At 36.4% G+C, this 20,837-nt stretch overlaps 1 protein-coding gene across 1 annotated transcript; it reads right to left on the reverse strand.

The window, feature by feature from the left end:
• Positions 1-986: 986 nt before the first annotated feature.
• LOC113346288 (30S ribosomal protein S13, chloroplastic-like) lies at positions 987-2,097 on the reverse strand. The gene is made up of 3 exons (XM_026589834.1): positions 1,908-2,097; positions 1,585-1,809; positions 987-1,415 (listed from the first exon to the last, which is right to left on the reverse strand). Exons 1-3 carry the CDS (start codon positions 2,025-2,027, stop codon positions 1,248-1,250), a joined length of 513 nt encoding a protein of 170 aa, XP_026445619.1. The 5' UTR covers positions 2,028-2,097; the 3' UTR covers positions 987-1,247.
• Between the last annotated feature and the right edge of the window lie 18,740 nt (positions 2,098-20,837).

The raw sequence follows: 20,837 nt of genomic DNA on the forward strand, positions 1-20,837 counted from the left end.
CTTATTGGAGATACTTCCACGTTTTACATAGAACAACGGACGGTGGAAAGATTAATTTTATTAGTGCAACATATGCACTTGCAGCTCAAAAAATACAAGATAAAAACTAATTTCTAAAAGGTACTTCACCAATTTCACCAATATATGCGCATACTAAGCCTGCCAATTCCTGTAGACTAATTAGCCATACCATGTATAAGAAATGAAAATGCTGGCAAAAACTCAAGTTCAGGAGTTCAGTTTCAGTACAACAGAAATCTTAAATTCCTACTAATCATGTTATCAAAGTAAAGAAAGAATCAACTTGCTCGATTAAGACCTATAGCCTCTGGTTTTAAGCTATGGGTCTAGTCACACTATTGTTTTCAGAGTCTATACAGGAACCCATAATGCTGGCAAAAACTCAAGTTCATGAGTTCAGATTCAATAGAATGGAAATCTTACATTCACACTGATCATACTGCCACGGTAAAGAAAACTATGTACAAGAGGTAAAGAAAAGTATGTACAAGAACTGATAATCCTACTAATCATTCAAGGAAAGATAGAATGTACTGACGGAATTGAGAGTTGGCAGTCGTCAGTATAGTTCCATGAAGCATTAAATCTCTAGTTTCAAATTATGTGTCTAGTCATGCTTCTGCCTTCAGAGTCTTTGTGTTTTGTCTAATCCAAGTTTCCGATTACCAAAAAAATAGGGAAACCCTCAAAAAATACATAGAAGGTACTATCAGACTCAACCATTTAAGATGTAATAATAGATTCTAAAATTCCAATTCAGCAAAATATGCTTCAAATCTATTCAAAAGATTTCATGCAAATTAGACAGTGTGATACACATGGGTTTTCAACTAGATAGTGAACCCTCGAAAACTCATTTTCTTTTCACGAGTTCCATGCCAAGATTGAACTTCTCTACAACTATATCAAGAACTAGTTTAATTTACTGCAAAATGACACTGCATGAGTTACAGACAAATTCAACAAACAAGAAGAAGCAAAAGCAGCAATTTACATTTCAAAATAAACAACATAATGCACAGCAAGTACAATAAAGATATAGCTCACAACTGTTCGATTTGAATGCAAATAATTACCAATTGAACTGCACTGCACCACACTGAACAAATCAGCTTTCATACAAAACAATCAGAAAACCTCATCCATTGCATACCATGTTTTTTTTCTTATACAGTTAGGAAAAGCTAGAATTATAACATGTAAACAACAAAACCAAATTCAGACAACTAACGTGGTGCCTTCTTCTTTCCAGCAATTGCAACTCTCTTACCCTTTAGAGTCCTGCAATTGTTCTTTGTACGTTGTCCTCTGCAAGGCAATCCTTGAATATGTCTTACTCCTCTATAACACTGAATTTCCTTCAATCTCCTAATATTAAGAGCATTGAAACGCCTCTGAAAAAATACCAAACACAACAACATCAGAAATCGAACCTCATGTTCTAATTTTCATAAATTATGGAATCTCTGAAACATAATAATTGCCTTGCCAGAAATAATCAACCAGTTTACTAAACAACCAAAGACAACGAAATCGAAAAATCTAAGAAAAATGGGAATTTACCAAGTCTCCTTCAATAGTGTACTTGGAAACAGCCTCACGAATAATAATCAATTCTTCTTCAGAAAGATCTTTAGTAATTTTGTTAGTCATACTAAGATCACCAAGAATTTGACGAGCTCTAGTTCGACCAACCCCATGAATGTACTGAAGTGAGTATTCAATCCTTTTGTTGTTAGGTATTTCAACTCCTCCAACACGAGCACATCTGATACTTAAACCTTGTACCTACAATGTAACAAAGATTATCTTCACTAAGATTAGAACACCAAAACATCAAACAAACAAAAAACCCTAGAAATTGCAGAAATCAAAACAAACCCTACCTTAACAGAATTGGACCTTGAGAAAGTGAGTGTGTTGGTGAAAGGATTGTTTTTAGGGTTTCCTCCTTTGTAGATAACTGAAAGTGAAGGAGCTACTGGCATTGCCAATGCTTGAGCCATTTTTTCTCTCAATCCAGAAATGAAGTTGTTTGATGAATGAACTAGTGAGGTTTTAAGTGCCACCTGCTGGGTAACAAAACACCTTATCCTAACCTCATTGAGGATTTGTTTTATATTGACACTCACAATGTTTACTGTGGCAGACCCCTCTCCCACATTACCATATTTGTACAGTACTGGTTACCAGAACTTGACAATTTAGAAGGCCTCGTAGCATATCCTATGGGTATCCCCAAATAAAGACTAACTGCTTCATATGAAAGAGGACTCCTTCATATGAACGAGTGAAGCCACTATGGGCAAAAATAAAAAGGAACACTGAACGGGGGATTTTTTCCCGTCAAAAAAAAGAAAAACCTAAGAATCCTATTTAGACGGGGGATTTTCCCCGTCAAAAAGAAAAACCTAAAATAACTACTTTAACGGGGGACTTTCCCCCGTAAAAAGAAAAAAAAAAAACTAAAAATCCTACATAGACTGGAGACTTTCTCCCGTCAAAATAAAAAAAAAACCCTAAAAAAACAATCCTGTTATAAGGGCGGCGGATTCCATTAGAGGGGAGGCGGGTAATAGGACAAAAATGGTCATTACATGGTAATTTGAAGTGCCCCTTATAAAAAGAAAACTGAAAATGACTAATTAACCCTTACATAATTTAGTGATGATAATCTAGTTTAGTATTGATAATCTAGTTTAGTTTTGATAATCAGATGTCACTTATATTTACTCTAAAACAAATCAAAACCATATTTTTAGAGTTAAAAAAAAAATTAGTGTTGAAAAGAAAAACTTTTGTGATATTTGTAAAACCCTAGATTTTGATTCACTCAACCAAAATGAGTGATTCCAGTGACAAATTTGAGACGGGTGAATCTCTATATGATAGAGAAAACAAATACTACATTCCTCTTGATGGAGATCCGGATATGGAGTATTTGTTAGATGGTAGAGATGTTTTAACCCAAAGTCAAGGTCAATCTCAATCAATTGAAGAAATTTGCCAATAAAGTGAAGAACCAGAGCCTGAAAATGACCAGTTATACTTCTAAATTAGTTCCCATTAGCTTTTTGTCGCTCAAAACTATCTAAAATACGTAAAAAATCAAAACTTTTACATTTTCAGAAGAACTTACAGTTGGAATTGTGTTCTTGACCAACCGTAACTCTGTGTTACGGTTCATAAATTACCGAATACCAACCGTAACTGGTTCAATTTGGGGAAAACCCAATCGGAATACCAGTAACGGTTGGTAAAAAAAAATCGGTACGAACCGTAACCTAATTACGGTTTGAAACATGACAGCATATAGCAACCGTAACAAATAATGGTTGGTAACTAATGAATCGAGACCAACCATAACTGACTTACGGTTGGTATTTCAACTAATTTTTGAACCGGATAAATTGCTAAGACACAGTATGTTTTACGGTTGGTAAGGTTATTTGAGTTACAAGTCGTAACTCAGTTACGGTTGATAACAGTGATGCAAATACAAACCATAAAAAAAAAATGAAACATCTAGAAAGAATTACGGTTCGTAACCTAAGTATCGAGACCAACCGTAAACCAATTACGGTTGCAAAAAAAAAAATCGTAACTGAACATTCTATCTCAAAATCAAGAACTTAAGGTTGGTATTTGAGTTAAATGAACCGTAACATCAACCAAATATATAGTTAGGGTTCCAATTGGCGTTATTACCAACCGCAACTCACATGCTACACAAAAATTTCAATTTCAATTTTGTTCCAAAGCCTGATTTTTGATACAAAAATAACTACAATCTTCGTCAACCTTCTTCTTCGGCATCTCTAATATAGTTTTCAATCAATGATTATCAATTTTTCAAATTTCTGATTAATCGAGGACGATGAAAATTTCAGTTTTAATGGAAGAGCAGAAGAGAAGATGAAGATGAAAAAAAAACTTTTTTGATTTTTTTGATTAATTGGGTTTAGAAATAGAGGAGGACAATTATGTATTTTCAACCAAAAAAGAATGGATAAATTAATCAATTTACACCCTATAGGACATCCCCTAACCAACTAGAGGGACATTGTTATCACACTTGTCGCCCCTCTAATTAGGGTTGCACATGGTTCGGTTTTTGGCAAAACCAAAACCGAAACCATAATACTCGGTTTTCAATATTAAAAACCAATGAAACCATTAAGCTTATTCGGTTTCACTCGGTTCGGTTTCTACTCGGTTTTGTATAGTACCATCCGGTTTTTGGTTAACCGCCTTAGGTCACAAGAATTTTTTTATATCTGTCAGTCCCAAAAAACTGACATGCAAATTTCAGATCCTACCATTGAAGTTTCAAATACATCAGATGTTCAACTCCCAATACATATTAACTATTAACAGAAACATTAAATTATAAAGAGTCTAGTTTCAAATTCACAATTATAACTGGTTGTTCCTTCTTAAGTGGCTACATATCTTTAGACTTTAGATGGACAATCAATCTAGAGGTACCATTCCTGAGAGGGTCAGCAAAAAACCGATTGTTCCGTATTTCATAGGAGGTTGTAATGGTACCTGCACATACGGAAACTCGGGTTAAATATGAACTGCTCAACCAAATCAGTATAATGGTACATAATGTAACCTACAGTCATGGTGGAGTTCAAAACTATACCACTTAAAACAGAAAGCATAGATCTAGCAACCCATAGTTTAAACTTCATACATGCACGCACACAAATCAGAAATATAATTGGTATTAACTAATGCCAAACTTGGTTGGGGTTGGCTTAGCAATGATTAGCATGTATCTAGTATATCTAATCTTATGATTTATAAATCAAGGAAATCCGTAGAACTAAAATATTGTCTCTCTTTTTAGAAAGCAAAGGGTTAACATGCCATCACAGAGTCACTTCCTCTCTTTCTGCTATGCTTTAGTCAAGTCATTATCTTGCAGTAAAAGGTATTTGGCCCCGGGGGGCACTAAGTTATGTTATTTGCAGGTCAATAAGGGAAATGACCTGACAACAGGGGCAGTTTTGCTGGAACTGTAAACAGCTGCGGACAGAGACAACATGAACATAACCCCGAAAGCTAGAAATTTTGAAACGGAATAGTGATGCTACAAAAAAGTATGGCCAGTCTACTATCAAATTAAGTACGCCTTATAAATACACTCATCCAAATAGATAAAGTCAAAAGCGACTAATTAGTCAGTATCATGTGGAACATCGATCACAAATTTGGAACCAAATTAGTCTCTTCATATGGGTATTCTCAAATGTATAGTTAAGATTGAATAAAAGAAAATGATTTCTCATCTGACAATTTGAGTGTGCATATAGATATCATGCCTTCTACAAAAAAAAGGGTCAACACTTATTGTAAGCGATGGCAGAACCAACACCAGCAAAAACAAAAAGGAGGGTGGCAATGAATTTAGCTAAGTAAGCTTTCAATGACGCAACACTGAAAGAATCACCAATGCTTCCAACTGGGATGATCTAAAGACTTGGCATGTTCAAGTTAGCACTTCGCAGACTAATTCTGTGATGCACAATATTTCTTGAATTACTTATTCACACGAGACTTAGTGTCTTCCTCAACTCATATTGGAATATCGAATCACATAAGAAACAATACGAGGTTTTGCATTTATCCATTTTAAGTTTGTGAGAAGGAAAAGGTTAAGTTACGCCCATTAACATATGATAGTAATTACTTAAATTCAGTAACCCAGAAGCCAATTCATTCCAATAAATTGACTTAGTTGCGTATTTACTAAATAAATTGATCCAATTAAGCACAACCCAGTTCATATTCCTATGTAAAATCAGCAAAAATGAACTCTAATTTTGAAATATCCCCAAAAAAATATAACATCACAAAACCCTAATTTACAAATTTGTAAAATCAAATCTTCCTCATAATATCAAAATCTATTCAGACCTAAAGATCATAGTCATAGTATCATAATCTTTGAATAAAATAAGATCAAATGAAACATTCAACACCTGAATTAACTTCGAATCTTCGTTTGTTGCTTGATTAAACTTGAAGAAGAAGAGAAGAAGAAGAAGTTGTGGTACTTTACAGTCTTTACTAGTTATTAATTGATTTTAGAGTGGTGACTGGTGTCGCTGGTGCTCGAGCTCGACTGCTAATAGAGTCATGGAAAAGAACCGAAGAAGTGAAGAGAGAAAATTGAGAGTGAGAACTGAGGAGAAATGAGAACTGACGCTTCTTACTTCTTAAAATCTACGTCATATACAAATCGGTTAAAACCGATGGTTATCGGTTCGGTTTTTGGCACCAATCGAAACCGAAACCATTCATGTCGGTTTTCTAGAACTGACAACTAACAATGGTTTTGGTTCGGTTCGGTTTTAAAATGTCGGTTTTGGTTTCGGTTCACGGTTGTGGTTCGGTTTTGTGCATCCCTATCTCTAATGGAACATGCCGCCCCTATAACAAGATCGTAAAAAAAAATACTTTAACGGGGGACTGTCCCCCGTTTGGTTCAAAAAGTTCAATTTTTTTTGACGGGGGACCGTCCCCTATCTATTGTTTCACTACCAACTACTCGTTCGACTGAACGAGTGCATGCAGGTGTTTGGGGAAAAGTGGGGTAAACACTACCCATAGGAGCCTCTAATCTGCCCAAATTGGTAATGGACTCTTTCACTTGAAAGAGTGACACTACCCATATGATTTGGTCTCAAGAACCTAAATTGACATTCTCTTGTGCATGTTTATTAATTGTGTGTACGTATGATAATTAAACCTGTTTTTGCCTTATTTTAGAGTTTTATTTGACTGGAATCTTATTAGCTCAACAATTTTATTAACTTTATTAAGAAAGATGCATCTCTTTGAGTAATCCAGTTAAACTTCCGTTGATTTGTCTTGTCCTAGACAAATAGAGTGCGCCTTGTTGTTGCTAGCTTTAGTCATGAGCATGTTCAACTCTAATTGAGTTCCTGACGCCTTGGAACCAGAATCTGCCACCAGAACATCCAAATCCAACACCGCCTAGAACCACCCCACCACCGAATGTAATACCTCCGCTGCCAAGCACACCAGTACCAGCGTTAATGAAAGCAGAACAACACCATCCAAACCCAAGTCCGCCGGCAGCACCATCAACCGATTGGCTGGAATCTCATGCAAATCCCAATGCTCGACTGCCAGCTGAATCTACTCCAAAGTCCCAATCTCTTCCGCATATACCTGTTCCGATTCTTCCAAAATTTCCTCTAAATTCTCTAATGCTTTCTTGATTAGCCATGGTGCTGTTCTTTTCGCTTTTAGTTTTTTCTTTACGGATGAGCATGGTTTTTGAAGAAGTTGAATGAGAGATGGGGAGGAAAATTGCAACCACCAGCAAATTAATCCACCAGCTATGCATTTAGGTATCTCTATGGTCATTTCATTGATAAATTACTTTCGTTTAACAAAAACAAAAAAAATATATATATATATTTGAAGTGTTATATGGGGTTTGAAAATCAAATGCAAGATTTAAAAGGTGAGAATCAAGGCCCACTCATGAATATGCAGTAGCGTGTAGGTTTTCTAGCATCCATGGGTTATGTGCGAGAGCTTTTAAGTTCTGTTTTATCAGTTGATCACACAACAGTGATGGTGGTTGCTTACGTTGTTTGTTTGTTTTTTTTTTTTTTGTCGATAAAGAGAAATTTTATAAAAGCTAACCAAAAGAAATTACATTGTTTTGTTTACACAAAACCCCTTATCACTTTTCCTTTCTGGACTTATCCCAGCATCTAGAATTAACATGCATATCCGCTTGTCTGCTAAGGAATTTAGCTATATTATCCGCTAGACTATTATATGATTTCCGAATGTATATGAAAGAAGAACTAGTAAGAAATTTTTTGGACTCTAAAGCTTAGAACTCAATAGCTTTTGAAGTCCAATTAACAGCAAAAATGTTCTTAATGTTGTTGACTACATTCTAATTGTCATTGAGAAAGATTAATCTTTCATTTCCACGGTTTTGAACCCATCTTGTTGCTTACAGTTGCTAGCTTGATACACTGTTTTTTTCTTTTTGAACCCATTTTGTTGCGAATAACTAAAGGAAAATATGGCACATGGAGAGTCACATGGCAATAAGCAACCCGTGGCCCATGACAAGGCGGCTATGAGGAACTAGTGTCAAGTGAAAATGCTTTGAGCACACCAACATTTCTGTAGTTTTACTGACGGTCTCTCTATAGAGTTTTATCCCGGCCGCAGTCTTTACCAGCATGTCTTTTATATTGTCTTATCTGATTGACTTGCGGTTTGGAGTGTAGCTATGAGGTATACCCAAAGTAGACCTTTAGTATCAAATGTTACAATGAATGACTGCGAGCATGAATGTTTAGAAAGTTAAAGACACAAGAAAATTTACATTGTTCGATGTTAAAACCTATATCCATGGGGTGATTTTTCTTATATATTTTAGATTCAGCTGTGGATAACGGCTCATCTCGCTTGCTGGTTTTCTAGGTAGTCTTCGCCGAGTCTTTCTTCGATGTTATTACCTGTGACAGGGTTCATCTTCACTATTGAACTTATTCTTAACGAAGTATAAGTGATTACCTTAGCTAGATTTTCACACCAAATGCTCATCTACCTGTTTCAAACTTGATAGTGGCTAAGGCTTTCCTCGTGTAGTCATCTTAGGGTGTCGGTACATATACCGATTCAGGGAAAGCAATTATTCGGATTGTATTTAGTGTTTCCTCTTGTACCTAATTTTTCGTATTTGAGCCTTGAGATTCCTCCACGTGACAGCATGACTTTCTGACTAGAGAAAAATATCGTTTGGTCCTTTTTTAGGTGGGCCCATGTCTGTTTGGTCCTTTGGGGAAACACCTTTACTGTTTGGTCCATAACTATTTAAAAATATTAAATTGACCAAAGTACCCTTCCAATTTCAACTTATTTTTTTGTAGCAGTTCATTCTGCCTGATGAAAACTGTATACTTCATTATATACTATAAAACATACTTCATTCCAGAAATGAACTCCTGATAAAAACCTATACAAATCAGACTTCATTCCAGAAATGAACTCCATATAAAAACCTAAAAAACAGACTTCATTCCAGAAATGAACTCCATATAAAACCTATACAAATCATACTTCATTTCAGAAATGAACTCCATATAAAACCTATACAAATCAGACTTCATTCCAGAAATGAACTCCATATAAAAACCTATACAAATCAGACTTCATTCCAGAAATGAACTCCATATAAAAACCTAAAAATACAGACTTCATTCCATAAATGAACTCCATATAAAAACCTAAAAATACAGACTTCATTTATGGAATGAACTGCAGCATCATCATCTTCGTCGTCTTCAACAGCAGCAGAAATAAATTCTTCGTCACTCAACAGCAACAACAACATCGAAAATCTTTTTCATCATCTTCGTTTCAATCTTCATCTTCTTTGACAGCAGCAACAATAGCATATCTTCATTTTTTTTATCATCTTCAAAAGCAGCAACAGGAAAAAATGACGAAAAAACGAAAAATCATCGTCGTCTTCATCATCGTCATCTTCATCTTCATCTTCTTCTTCATCATCAGCAGCAGAGACAAAAAAATCAAGAAAAATTCATTTAAAAATCGTCTTCATCATCTCCACCATCTTCACCAGCAAACAACAATAAACACAAATAAAAAACCATACAAATCTTCATCGTTTCATCATCATCTTCATCTTAACACACCATCGTAAACAGTAGCATAAGAAAAAAGAAAAAAGAAGAAGAAAAAGTAGATCTAGAAGAAGAAAAAAAGGAGGTGAGAGAAAATAAATCTGAATTTTTTTTTCTTCTCTCCTAATAATGAGTATATATATGGTCCCCATTAAAAGGGTATTTCTGCCACTACCATTTGAAAATTACATCATTCATGACGTCATCCTAGGACCAAATCATAATTTTTAGGACCAAACTATAATATATTTTACCAAAAAGGACCAAACAGACAGTTGACTCAGTCAACTGGACTAGACTCTCTCTAATATATTATTCCTAAGACCATATGGTATTTCCTACTTCTGACTACACATTTTGCTTGTTCTCATATCAACCGAACAAGGGTGGGATGAGAAAAGAATTGTCTTTTCAGTTCTATAACCGTCGACACGTCTCCGCGTCTCTCATGAATAGCTTGATGATTATCAAGAATTTGATTCATGTTGATGGGTGAAAACGATTTGTTGGTTTTTGAGAAAAATGGAGGGTTGTACAGCAGGAAGATCCTCAATTGATCAAATTGCCTAAACCTTTAATAGCTGCACTTCACAGGAGTGCTTTGAGTTCGAGAGATCAATCTGTAAGACTCCAGCCCAAACCAATATAATGGTTGTTCCAGAGTCAATACGGTCACAAAGAGGGATGAGGGTCAATCTGTAAGAGGGAAGCTGAGAATTGTGTGAGATCAATGATGATTGAAGGATTGTGGATGTGATGGAGACTTCTGCAAGCTTGATGAATTGTCAGTGAATTTCTGATCAGATTGATTGAGTTCTGTTCAGTAGTATTCGACTGAGATCCGTTAGGTTGAATTAAGTTATGTTTTCATAGGTTGATGAACCAATATATGTTATATTGCAGAAGTAGTTAACACATTGATCTCCAGTAAGTGTAACGGTTGCAGAAGAGTGTAAGAATATGGGAGTGGGAAATCGTGGTTGAATCAGTTCCGCATTGCACGGGAAACTTGGTTGATTGTCCATCCATTACTTTGTTAACTCCTTCAACTGCTAGCACGACTTACTCACATTTCTCATCATGGATGTACTGTTACATCGCATGTGTTGTAGGCCGCCAGACCAAAACCCTAATGAATATCCCCTCATGTGACACGATTGATGTCTCATGTATGTGGAGTCTGTAAGGCAGACGGGTCATAAGGTGTCTGTTGGGGCAACAATAATGTATAGACATTGAGTCTGATGAATTATGATATATTATGATTTAGATTGACGAACATCAGTCTAATGAGATTTCTCGATCATAGACCTATCTAATATGTTAAGTATATGACAGGAAATCATATATTATTGAGTTATCTAGAGTACTCATTACTGATTTAACATGTCATGAATTGTCGAATGACAAAGTAGGAATTAGAGTATTAGTAAGCACTGGACTCATGGTCGTCCAATAAAATATAGGATGGTTGTCCAATATCATGTTGCTCCTTGGACAGTCGAGCAACAAAAATGTGGGTAGTATGATCGAAAATTTAAATATTGATTAAAATATTGATAGCTGGATCAACATGGAAATTTATTGATGTTTATCAAAATTATCATAAGTATGAAAACCTAATTTTAGGAAGCCATGGATCCTGGAGATGGAGAGTTGTCCAATGTGGGTAGAGATAACAAATAGGTATGAGAACCAGCCATTGGTGGTGGAGAGACCGACTAGGCGGTGTATGGGGAATTGTCCAACTTGTGGAAGAGGATTCACTAAAAAAAATGGAGGATTATCCAAAATATATATTAAGGAATGTGGGACCGGCGTCCATGGTGGTGCACGGGCCACCATGTCGACGTGCGTCCATTCCTGTAAATTTTGGTATTTTTGTTGGACGTTTGTGCAATATTTTGTATTTTTAGAAGAGTTTGATCTTGACTGAAACTCTCAATTTTTGCATGAATAAGCAAATAGGGTTTTTCTCACACGTGCAATATTTTTTGAATATTAAAATAATGATTTTTCAGTGCTTATCGGTGAAAAAGACCTAATGGGCGTGAGACTAGGATTTTTGGAGAATTTAGCAATATTTGAAGAAATATGGAAAACTAAGAGTTTGCACGAATGTGGTAGTCAAGAGTTATGGAACAACAATCATAATAAATAAATAAAAAGTGGAGAGGCGTGGAACCGGCCAAGGTCGTGGCATGGACAGCCGGACGGTGGGCCCGGCTCCGTGCGCCTCTTTCCTTTCCTTTTTTTTGTTTTTTATTTTCCCTTTCCTATTTTGCATGGCTCTCCATATATCCTCATTCGTCCATATTTTTGGGTGCTCGTTCATACATTATTAATAAGTACACTCACACATTTTCTCGAGGCTTACTCGATGGTGGCCTATGTGCCCGAAAGGTAGATATTTATAACTAATCTATGGGATTCAGCTGAGGAAAGCCATGAATTGAAGTAATAAAATATTGTATGAAAGTAGAATATTTTCTAGGAATCCTTGATGAATTTTGTAGTAGAATTGATTAATTGATGGCTCTATACTAGCAGGCGATCTGTCTAGGAGCATTATGTTTAATCGATAATCGAGGTATGAGATAGTGGAAGCATCATACTCGTTCTGAACATTTGTTCTGCATAGTTATGGAACATTTGTGACATCCTGAAGACGTTATTGCGTTATACTAGTGGTCAGTCCATCCAGGAGCCGTCCAATCATTCTAGATTCGATGTATAAGTGTGTACTAGAATTGCTCAGTATAAATGATGAATGTGCAGAATATTGAAAGCTCGGCTAAGAGGCTTTAATCATTACATAATCATGCATTCTCTGAAGAGGCTACACAATCAATCAGAGATTATCATGGCATGAGCTTTCATGTCTAAATTCTAAAATATATATTCGTCTGAAGCTAGGTCAGAAATACACAAGATTATGATTTTACGATTTTATCCTTCATCAAAAATCTACCATCAACAATTCCCAGTTGTTAAAACATTATTATTTTTTAGAAGTTCTTAGTTGTGTCAATAATTTTAAAATATTTATTTTTTGCAGTCAGTACCTACATGATGTACATAAATAAACCATAATTTTACCAGAGAAAATATATATAAAAGTTAAATACGATTGGTAACAAATTTAGGAAACTTACCCCGATCTCATAATCCAAGTTTCTATTTTTCGAATGAACCTCATCAAGACACTTAAAAAATCCATCAAACCTCTCTTATTAATACTCACTTTACTTTGAATTCTAGAATTAGTATGTGTTAGAGCACTGCTCGGTTGAACCCACTAGCGTTGGTATGTCAAGTTACTTGTCAATTTTAGTTGCCAAAATGCATTCTTGATTTAGCATATTAAAGATAGTTTCGGACTAGATTAGGTCTAAGAAGTTGAATCGAAGTTATCCTTAAAGGATGAAGATTGAAGATTGAAGACTACAAGAAGACATCAACAAGTACTTCATCAACAAAGGTATGTGATTGATTTCATTTGGATTCTTGTTCAATTCTACCTTTCTAATCTATCAAGATATACGCCCAATCTATGGAACAATTCCGATGACGGTAAATGTACATTTATGTATATATGCGTGAGGTTATTTGATTCATGACCTTGGAGAAAATAACCTTTATTCTTGTAAAGAATCTCATGTTATAGTGAATGAGCTTATGAATCCAACGAGCCAAGAATCACTCGATTCCGAGTTATAACGATGAAGTTATGAGTGATTCACTAAAGTTTGTTAGTAGGAAACAATCCAGGGTTGTTTGTAACAGTTCACGGACTTGGGCCCAACTACGTGACTAAAAGCTATTTTTGGTCAAGTTGGTGATGTTTCCTTGTCTAGACAAGATGGCTATTAATCCAAACATATTTGATTACCATATTAAAGTGTTTGTGATAACTTTTAATTCCTGCCTAAGTTAAAATGTGAGCTATTCACATAAATAAATATTTGCTAATTAATTATTTATGCATAATATTTGTAACTTAGGAAAGACTCCCATAATTAGGAGAGTCTTGAAAAAGGAAAATAGTCAAACCCCTAGCTTTGTTTTCAAGCTAACTTTTCACTATAAATAAAGGGTTCGTGAGTTTACACAGTTTTATCCCCTTTGGAAAATTGGCGTAAGCTTTGCAGGTTGTTTCCATGTATTCTGTTCTTCGTGAACAAGAGTGAGATAAAAGTCTTTGTATTGGGGATCACAATGCCAAGTTGTATTAAATCTTCGTGATAGATTATACAACTTGTAATCTAGGTTTTTCACCTCTTGTCTATTCTAAGGTTTTCTCTTCTAATATAAAACCACTCAAGAGTTGTTGATCATAAAACTTAGGTTTTGATAGATTTCAGTTTCCGATTGTATACCAACACTTGTTAGTAGAAATCGGAGACTAGAAAGAAAAACTTCTATTGAGGCATTGCGTAAAAATCCTTGAGAAGTTTTAAACAAGACACCTCTAGATTTATTCTACTTGTTCTTGTTGTAGAGTTATTAGGTTTCTCTTTCTATTTTTGAAGAGTATAATAATCCCTAATCTACAAGTTTGTTTTTGATATTACTTTTACCTAGTAATTGTTTTTATCAAAACAAATATAAGATCTCCAAAACCTTGATTCACATCTAAAGGGAAATCAAACTGGTGTTTTGTGCAAAAGAAATATCAAATCGTATCAATCATGTTGGTGTATCTTTTAAAGAGAACCTTGGGTTCTGCTACAAGATTTACGTGAAGAATTTCTAAAGAGAATCGGTATTCTGCTAGGAGTTCTTCAAGTGCTGAAGGAGGTATTACATCTAGTCCGAATAGGGAGTAGGAAATTGGTGTAACAACTTTTAATTAGTGTGTGTTTATTCTGGACTAGGTCCCGGGGTTTTTCTGCATTTGCGTTTTCCTTGTTAACAAAATTCTGGTGCCTGTGTTATTTCTTTTCCGCATCATATTTTATTTATATAATAGAAATATCACAGGTTGTACGTTAAGATCAATCAATTCTTGTATCCGGCCTTTGGGTTGTTGAGTGAATTGATTGACACTTGAACATTGGTCTTTGGTACCGTTCAAGTTAATCCTCTTATATTTAATCGGGCTTGCAAATTTCTATTTGCTGATTGCAGATTGAATCAAGAGATAGAGATATAAAACTCTTTGATATACTTTTCTTAAGATTGAGTCTGACTGTCTAGTTGATTCTCTTGAAAGTATATTGGAGTTTGTCTATTCAGATTGCCAAACGAAATATTGGGTGTGGTTGTTAGACCCCCGCTTTTTCAGTATGCGTATGAGGATTTCCATGGCAAAAATTTGTAATTTTTTTTAAGACTACTAGCCAAAATTATTTCCTATTCGGCTATTTTCCTTTCCGTCTCTAAAACTAAAACCAGTAATAAAATGCAAGTCTTCTTCGGTACTTCAATTGGATTTTTTTTTTTTTTTTTTTTTTTTTGTGGAAAGAAAATATAGATAGAAAAAACTATTTAACTCGAATAGAGAAAAGGAGCAAAAAAAAAAGTCCAAGTTTTTAATAGATGATTTGGTATGATTTGAGAAGAGGAAAAGGGGAAACATAATTTTTCTGAAAATATAGTTAGTATCTTGATTTAGTCAGACAATGGCTAACAATATTGTACCATTCAAATCCAACAAATCTAATCTAGTTGGCGGAAACTTAGTTTCCGCAAACTCATGCATTTTCACGGCGCCTTGATCTTTATTGCGGTGCTTCTTCATTTTACCAAAATAAACATTAATTAAAGCAAATCAGAGTAAATTCACTTTAATAACTAATATCAACCAATCAAACTATATTCATTTAACCAAATTAAACTACATTAAAAACATCTTATTCAAAATTAGAACTGCATACCTAGTGTCCTATGACATTAATCCATTTTAAAACTACATCTTCACATAAAATAAAAATGCAATAACAACTAAACTAGTTAATTGAAAATAATAGTTGAAGTTAATAAAGTATTCTTTTGTTTTATTGGATTACTTCATGATTGTCTGACTCATTGACGTACGTTATATTCAACCTCTTCAAACTACTCTTTTGCTTTCATCCATAATAGATTCTTGATGCGTGTCGTAACCACAACAAATTAATTAATATTTTTCCACCTAATTAACAAGTAATATAGTGTATTCAAGTTCGTTCCCACGAGGAGCAAGAGGTTTTAGTTGTTTAGTTGTCACAAAAAGGGGGGATTGGTTTTAAATTTTAAAAACAAAAGAAAGTAAATAAAGCAATTAAAAGTTTAAGTTGAAATCAATAAGAGAGATTAGATCAAGGAATCCTTCTTCGGTGCAAAACAATGATTCAAATTATGTTCTTTTCCACTTTTTATTAGTCACAGATTATCACCAACCGTAGGTAAAGCATCTAGCTCAGTGCTAAACCCCTAAATCCCTAGTATCACCGGATACAGAAATTCTCGACTACCGGATTATATTCACCAAACCACCTAGCAGTAGCTCACTCAAGATGTAATTTAGTTAAACGCATTAAGACTTATGAATTTATTAGGTTGATATTAGTAGTTAGACTCTTAGCTCAAGATCTACTTGCTAACGTTGTTTCCACACACAATTGTTCCACGGAATCCCTCCGCAAGGTCTCGTGTTTGCTACTTATGTAAAGAGTCAAGGAACGATTACTTATCCCCTAACTTTCACTAGCTTTAGATCAATTAACAAATCAATTTAGTTGGCCTCCTAAACAATCTATCAATCAACCATGAATGTATAAACATTCCTATTAGTAATAACAAACGATAATCATGTGAAAAACTTCAAAGTAGATTTAAAAACAAAACTCAAAACATGTTAAGAACTAGGAATTCATCCTCAATCAATAAGAAAATTAGCTACTCATGTTTTTGAAATTCACACAAATAATTAAAAGGAGAATTTTTAAAGTTCACACAAATAACTAAAAGAAGAATTTTGAAAGAAAGCAAAAACACAAGTGTTGTGTGTGTAGAGGTGTGTAGATGTAGAAGTGTAGAGAACTCCTTTTTTTATAGGCTTCAATGCTCTCCAATCGTTGTAGAAAAATAATCCGCATTCCATAATAACACCACTTTCCCAATTTGAGCCTAATTCTCCAAATCTTCCAAGTTTCCATCCAACTTCCAAATCTAAGTATTCACACCCATGAGAAGAATCCACACAAAAATCTGTAATTTTGGTCGTCTGAAAATTTCTCGGGATCACCGGAATTTTGACGGAAAAGTCAGCGTCGGCCACCTGAGTTCTGTCGCCGGCTACCTGAGTCAAACTAACAGTCTTTCTGGGTCGCCGTCCTCTTTAACGGTCCGACTGACGGCGCCGTTATCTGTTCAACTCACCTGGATCACTGAATTGACTCGCCTGAATCGGAACTCGGCCAAGTACTGTTTATTTTCAGGACTTTATCAGGCCAAGTTCAGGCCTTTCTTTCTCTGTAACAAAACCTGTAAACACCTATCATACATCTAGTTTAGCGGTTCACTCAACACAATTGCCTCCATTAATTCAACCCAGTTGTTGTAGTTAAACTGCAATTCAACAGCTTTTATCAGCTCAGCTCATCGGGACCAAATCAATAGCACCACCAACAGCATCACTGACCCAAGTCTCAATCGAAATCATCAAATTGATTATAACCCACTGCTAACTTCCTGAGCTTCCTTTCAATTTCACTCTCAAGAGCATCGATTTCTTCTTCTTAGCAGCATCAATAATACACCCAACAGCAACAGGAAACCAACTTCGACATACCCATCTTCGATTCAATAGCAGCAGGTTCATCACCGTCTTCAATTTCTTGTACTTCATTGAACCCATCTTCTCAGATATCGAAACTCATAATCTCCTCACCATTTCAGACAACAGCAACAACAAATCTTTGGCATCTTCTCTGGATCTCAAAACAACTAGTACCCTTTCTGAGATCGACAACAACATTGCTTATGCCGTGAATTTCATCCTATTTCTCGCGGAATCAATTCAAACCCCATCTGTATTTCATGTTCCACCAACAACACCATCAAACCCAACCTTCAGTTCATCTTATCAATTCCAGAAGGCAATAGATCTTCACAGCAAACCCCAATCTCATCACAGATCTCCTCCTTCAGCATCAGGTTCATCTTCTTCTTCTCTCAATCGGACAGCAGCAACTTCAACCACCAAACCCTGAAATTCCATCTCTGATTCAATATCTCAAAACATCAACCCATGAAAATCAACATCAAATCGAACCCAGACTTCATTTCTTCGACCACCAAAGGTTCATCTCAATCTCATCTTTAATCTCTCAATTTCTCGATCCATTATGAACATCATTTCGATCTCGATTTTAACTGTTGTCGTTGCTGCTCTTCATTCTCCTTTCTTCCCAATTTCAGATGTTAAAACGAATGAATGAGTGAAACTCAATTTTAGGGTTATCAAAGTGGTACAGCTATTTGCACCCACTGCTGGGATACGGCCACCCAATAGAAACCCCTTAACCACAGCTGGCCTGTCTTGAGTACTCCTCCAAAATTGAGTTGCCCCTTGTCCTTGGCTCGTCTCCGAATAGTGTTCACTTATGAAATGACGATATTGACCTTTTGGCTTAAAGTGAATGGTTTCTTCTTCTTTTCTTCCACATGACTCCAAAGTAGATACAAAACTCAAAACATGCGTAAAATACATAATTTACAAGAAAAAATAGCAAAGAAAGCATAAACTCTAGATAGTAAATACGGTGCATTCTACACCTATCAATTCTTCCATCCGGGTTGAGGTTTTGAGAAATCATCTTATTTTTTCTTGTGTTTTATGTATCTTATGTTGGTTATTTTGTCAAATCTTCATAACGTGGAACTTCTTGCTACATTCTTCTTCTCTTTTTTTTATAGTTATTTTGGAGATTTTCTATGAGTTTGTCACTTTGTGAATAAGTAACAGATTCATCTGTTATTCTTGAACTCCTTACCCGATAATCTTCCTTTACGAACAAGAAAGTAGCTTTCATTCTCATTTTTCTTCTCATATAATCCCCTTCTTAATATCTTTTTGATGACTTAGTCCTCATTTAACTGCTTTGTTCATATGGTCTTTGCCATCTCCTTGTACTTCCAACGAATTCGGCCATTTTATGTTCCGCCAATATCTTTAATTGATGCATATTCATTTTGTCTTTGGTTCAAATTTTGTTGCATGATGACTTCATAATCAAATCCAGGATGATCGTCTCTCAAAAGTTCATACCAAGCATCAAATTTGAAGGGCATTTGGAATTTTCCTTTGATATTGCTCTCGGCCTTTTAGATTCTGAAAATTGTGTACTATATATGCTAGAGAACAACTCGGTTGAAGCCACCAACCGTTGGTATGTCAAGTTTGGTTGTCACATTTTAGTATCAAAACTCATCTAGAATCACTTGATTATTTACTAGAGTCAACTTCATTTAGGTGAGACTAGAAAGTCTAGGAATGTTGAGACTTACAAGTATTACTCTGAAGACCTGAAGAATGTGAAAAAGTAACGACTACAACGCAGACATCATCCTTCCACTTGAGGTTAGTAATACTGACTTGACTTGTTTCCATTCCTAACGTATCTTTCAAGTCGCTTTATATTGAAAACATAACATGCAAAGCTATATTTATAACCCTATAGTGATTAGACTTTGTCATAGAATTATGATCAAAGTATCAAGGAATTATATTGAATTAATGGTGGTTTTTAGCTTAGGGTTAAAATCGTAAAACCTTATATCTGACATGACGTCACTAGGACCACTAGCGCATTTATTGAATCATTCAACATGCCTACGTAAGAATTACCATGGTACCTTTTTTTTTACGTATATATATGTGTCATGTTCCACGGTAGAACCCTTAGTATTGACCGACATCACCTTCTTACACCATACCCTATATTCCTACACCACCATGCTAATGGAAAACCATGACAGCCACGTCTCCACGCCAAGGCATGCCAACCATGCCAGCCGCATGTGCCAATGGCATGCCATGCCAGCCACATCTCCGCGCCAAGGCATGTCAACCATGCCAGCCTCACCACCATGCCATCCACGTCTCCGCGCCAAGGAATGCCAGCCACGTCTCCGTGCCAAAGCATGCCAACCATGCCATCCGCGCCATCGTGCCAATGGCAAACCATGCCAGCCACGTCTCCGCACCAAGGTATGCCAACCATGCCAGCCGCACCACATGTGCCAATGGCATGCCGTGCCAGCCACACCTCCGCGCCAAGGCATGCCAACCATGCCAGCCACGATTCCATGCCAAAGCCATGCCGACCCCGCTACATGCCGCTGGCTGCCAAAACGAAGGGTTGCAACAATCAAAGGCCACCCTTCCATCTGAGATGCAGATCTTAGCCGTCCAAGGTCGCCAGCCAATGCATGGTAACCTTTGGCCCAATGCCAAAACCCTAGTTTTGGCCACGCCTAAACCGCACCAAGGCATGCCGTGCCAGCCACCTTGCAGCACCTAAACCATACCATGCCGGCCTTCCCTTTACGGCTGCCAAAACGAAGGTGTGCGACAATCAACAACCACCCTTCCATCTTAGATGCAAATCTTAGCCGTCCAAGGTCGCCAGCCAATGCATGGTAACCTTTGGCCCAACGCCAAAACCCTAGTTTTGGCCACGCCTAAACCGCGCCAAGGCATGCCGACCATGCCACATGTGCCAATGGCATGTTGTGCCAGCCACCTTGCCGCGCCTAAACTATACCATGCCGGCCTTCCCTTCACAGCTGCCAAAACGAAGGCGTGCGACAATCAACAACCACCCTTCCGTCTTAGATGCAAATCTTACCCGTCCAAGGTCACCAACCAACGCATGGTAACCTTTGGCCCAACGCCAAAACCCTAATTTTGGCCATGCCTAAACCGCGCCAGGGCATGCCGACCATGCCACATGTGTCGATGGCATGCCATGCCAGCCACCTTGCTGTGGTTAAACCATACCATGCCGGCCTTCCCTTCACGGCTTCCAAAACGAAGGCTTGCAACAATCGACGGCCACATTTCTATCTAAGACGCATATCTTAGCTGTCCAAGTTTACCAGCTAACG

The sequence above is a fragment of the Papaver somniferum genome, unplaced genomic scaffold (assembly GCF_003573695.1).
Source record: "Papaver somniferum cultivar HN1 unplaced genomic scaffold, ASM357369v1 unplaced-scaffold_99, whole genome shotgun sequence".
NCBI lineage: Eukaryota > Viridiplantae > Streptophyta > Magnoliopsida > Ranunculales > Papaveraceae > Papaver > Papaver somniferum.

What these genes read in the sequence shown, in the direction of transcription:
- LOC113346288 (XM_026589834.1), bottom strand. Translation starts at nt 2,027, where the DNA reads ATGGCTCAAGCATTGGCAATGCCAGTAGCTCCTTCACTTTCAGTTATC. An exon ending in CAAGGTCCAATTCTGTTAAG is followed by an intron (nt 1,810 to 1,907) that starts GTAGGGTTTGTT and finishes GTTACATTGTAG; the next exon opens with GTACAAGGTTTAAGTATCAG. An exon ending in ACACTATTGAAGGAGACTTG is followed by an intron (nt 1,416 to 1,584) that starts GTAAATTCCCAT and finishes GTATTTTTTCAG; the next exon opens with AGGCGTTTCAATGCTCTTAA.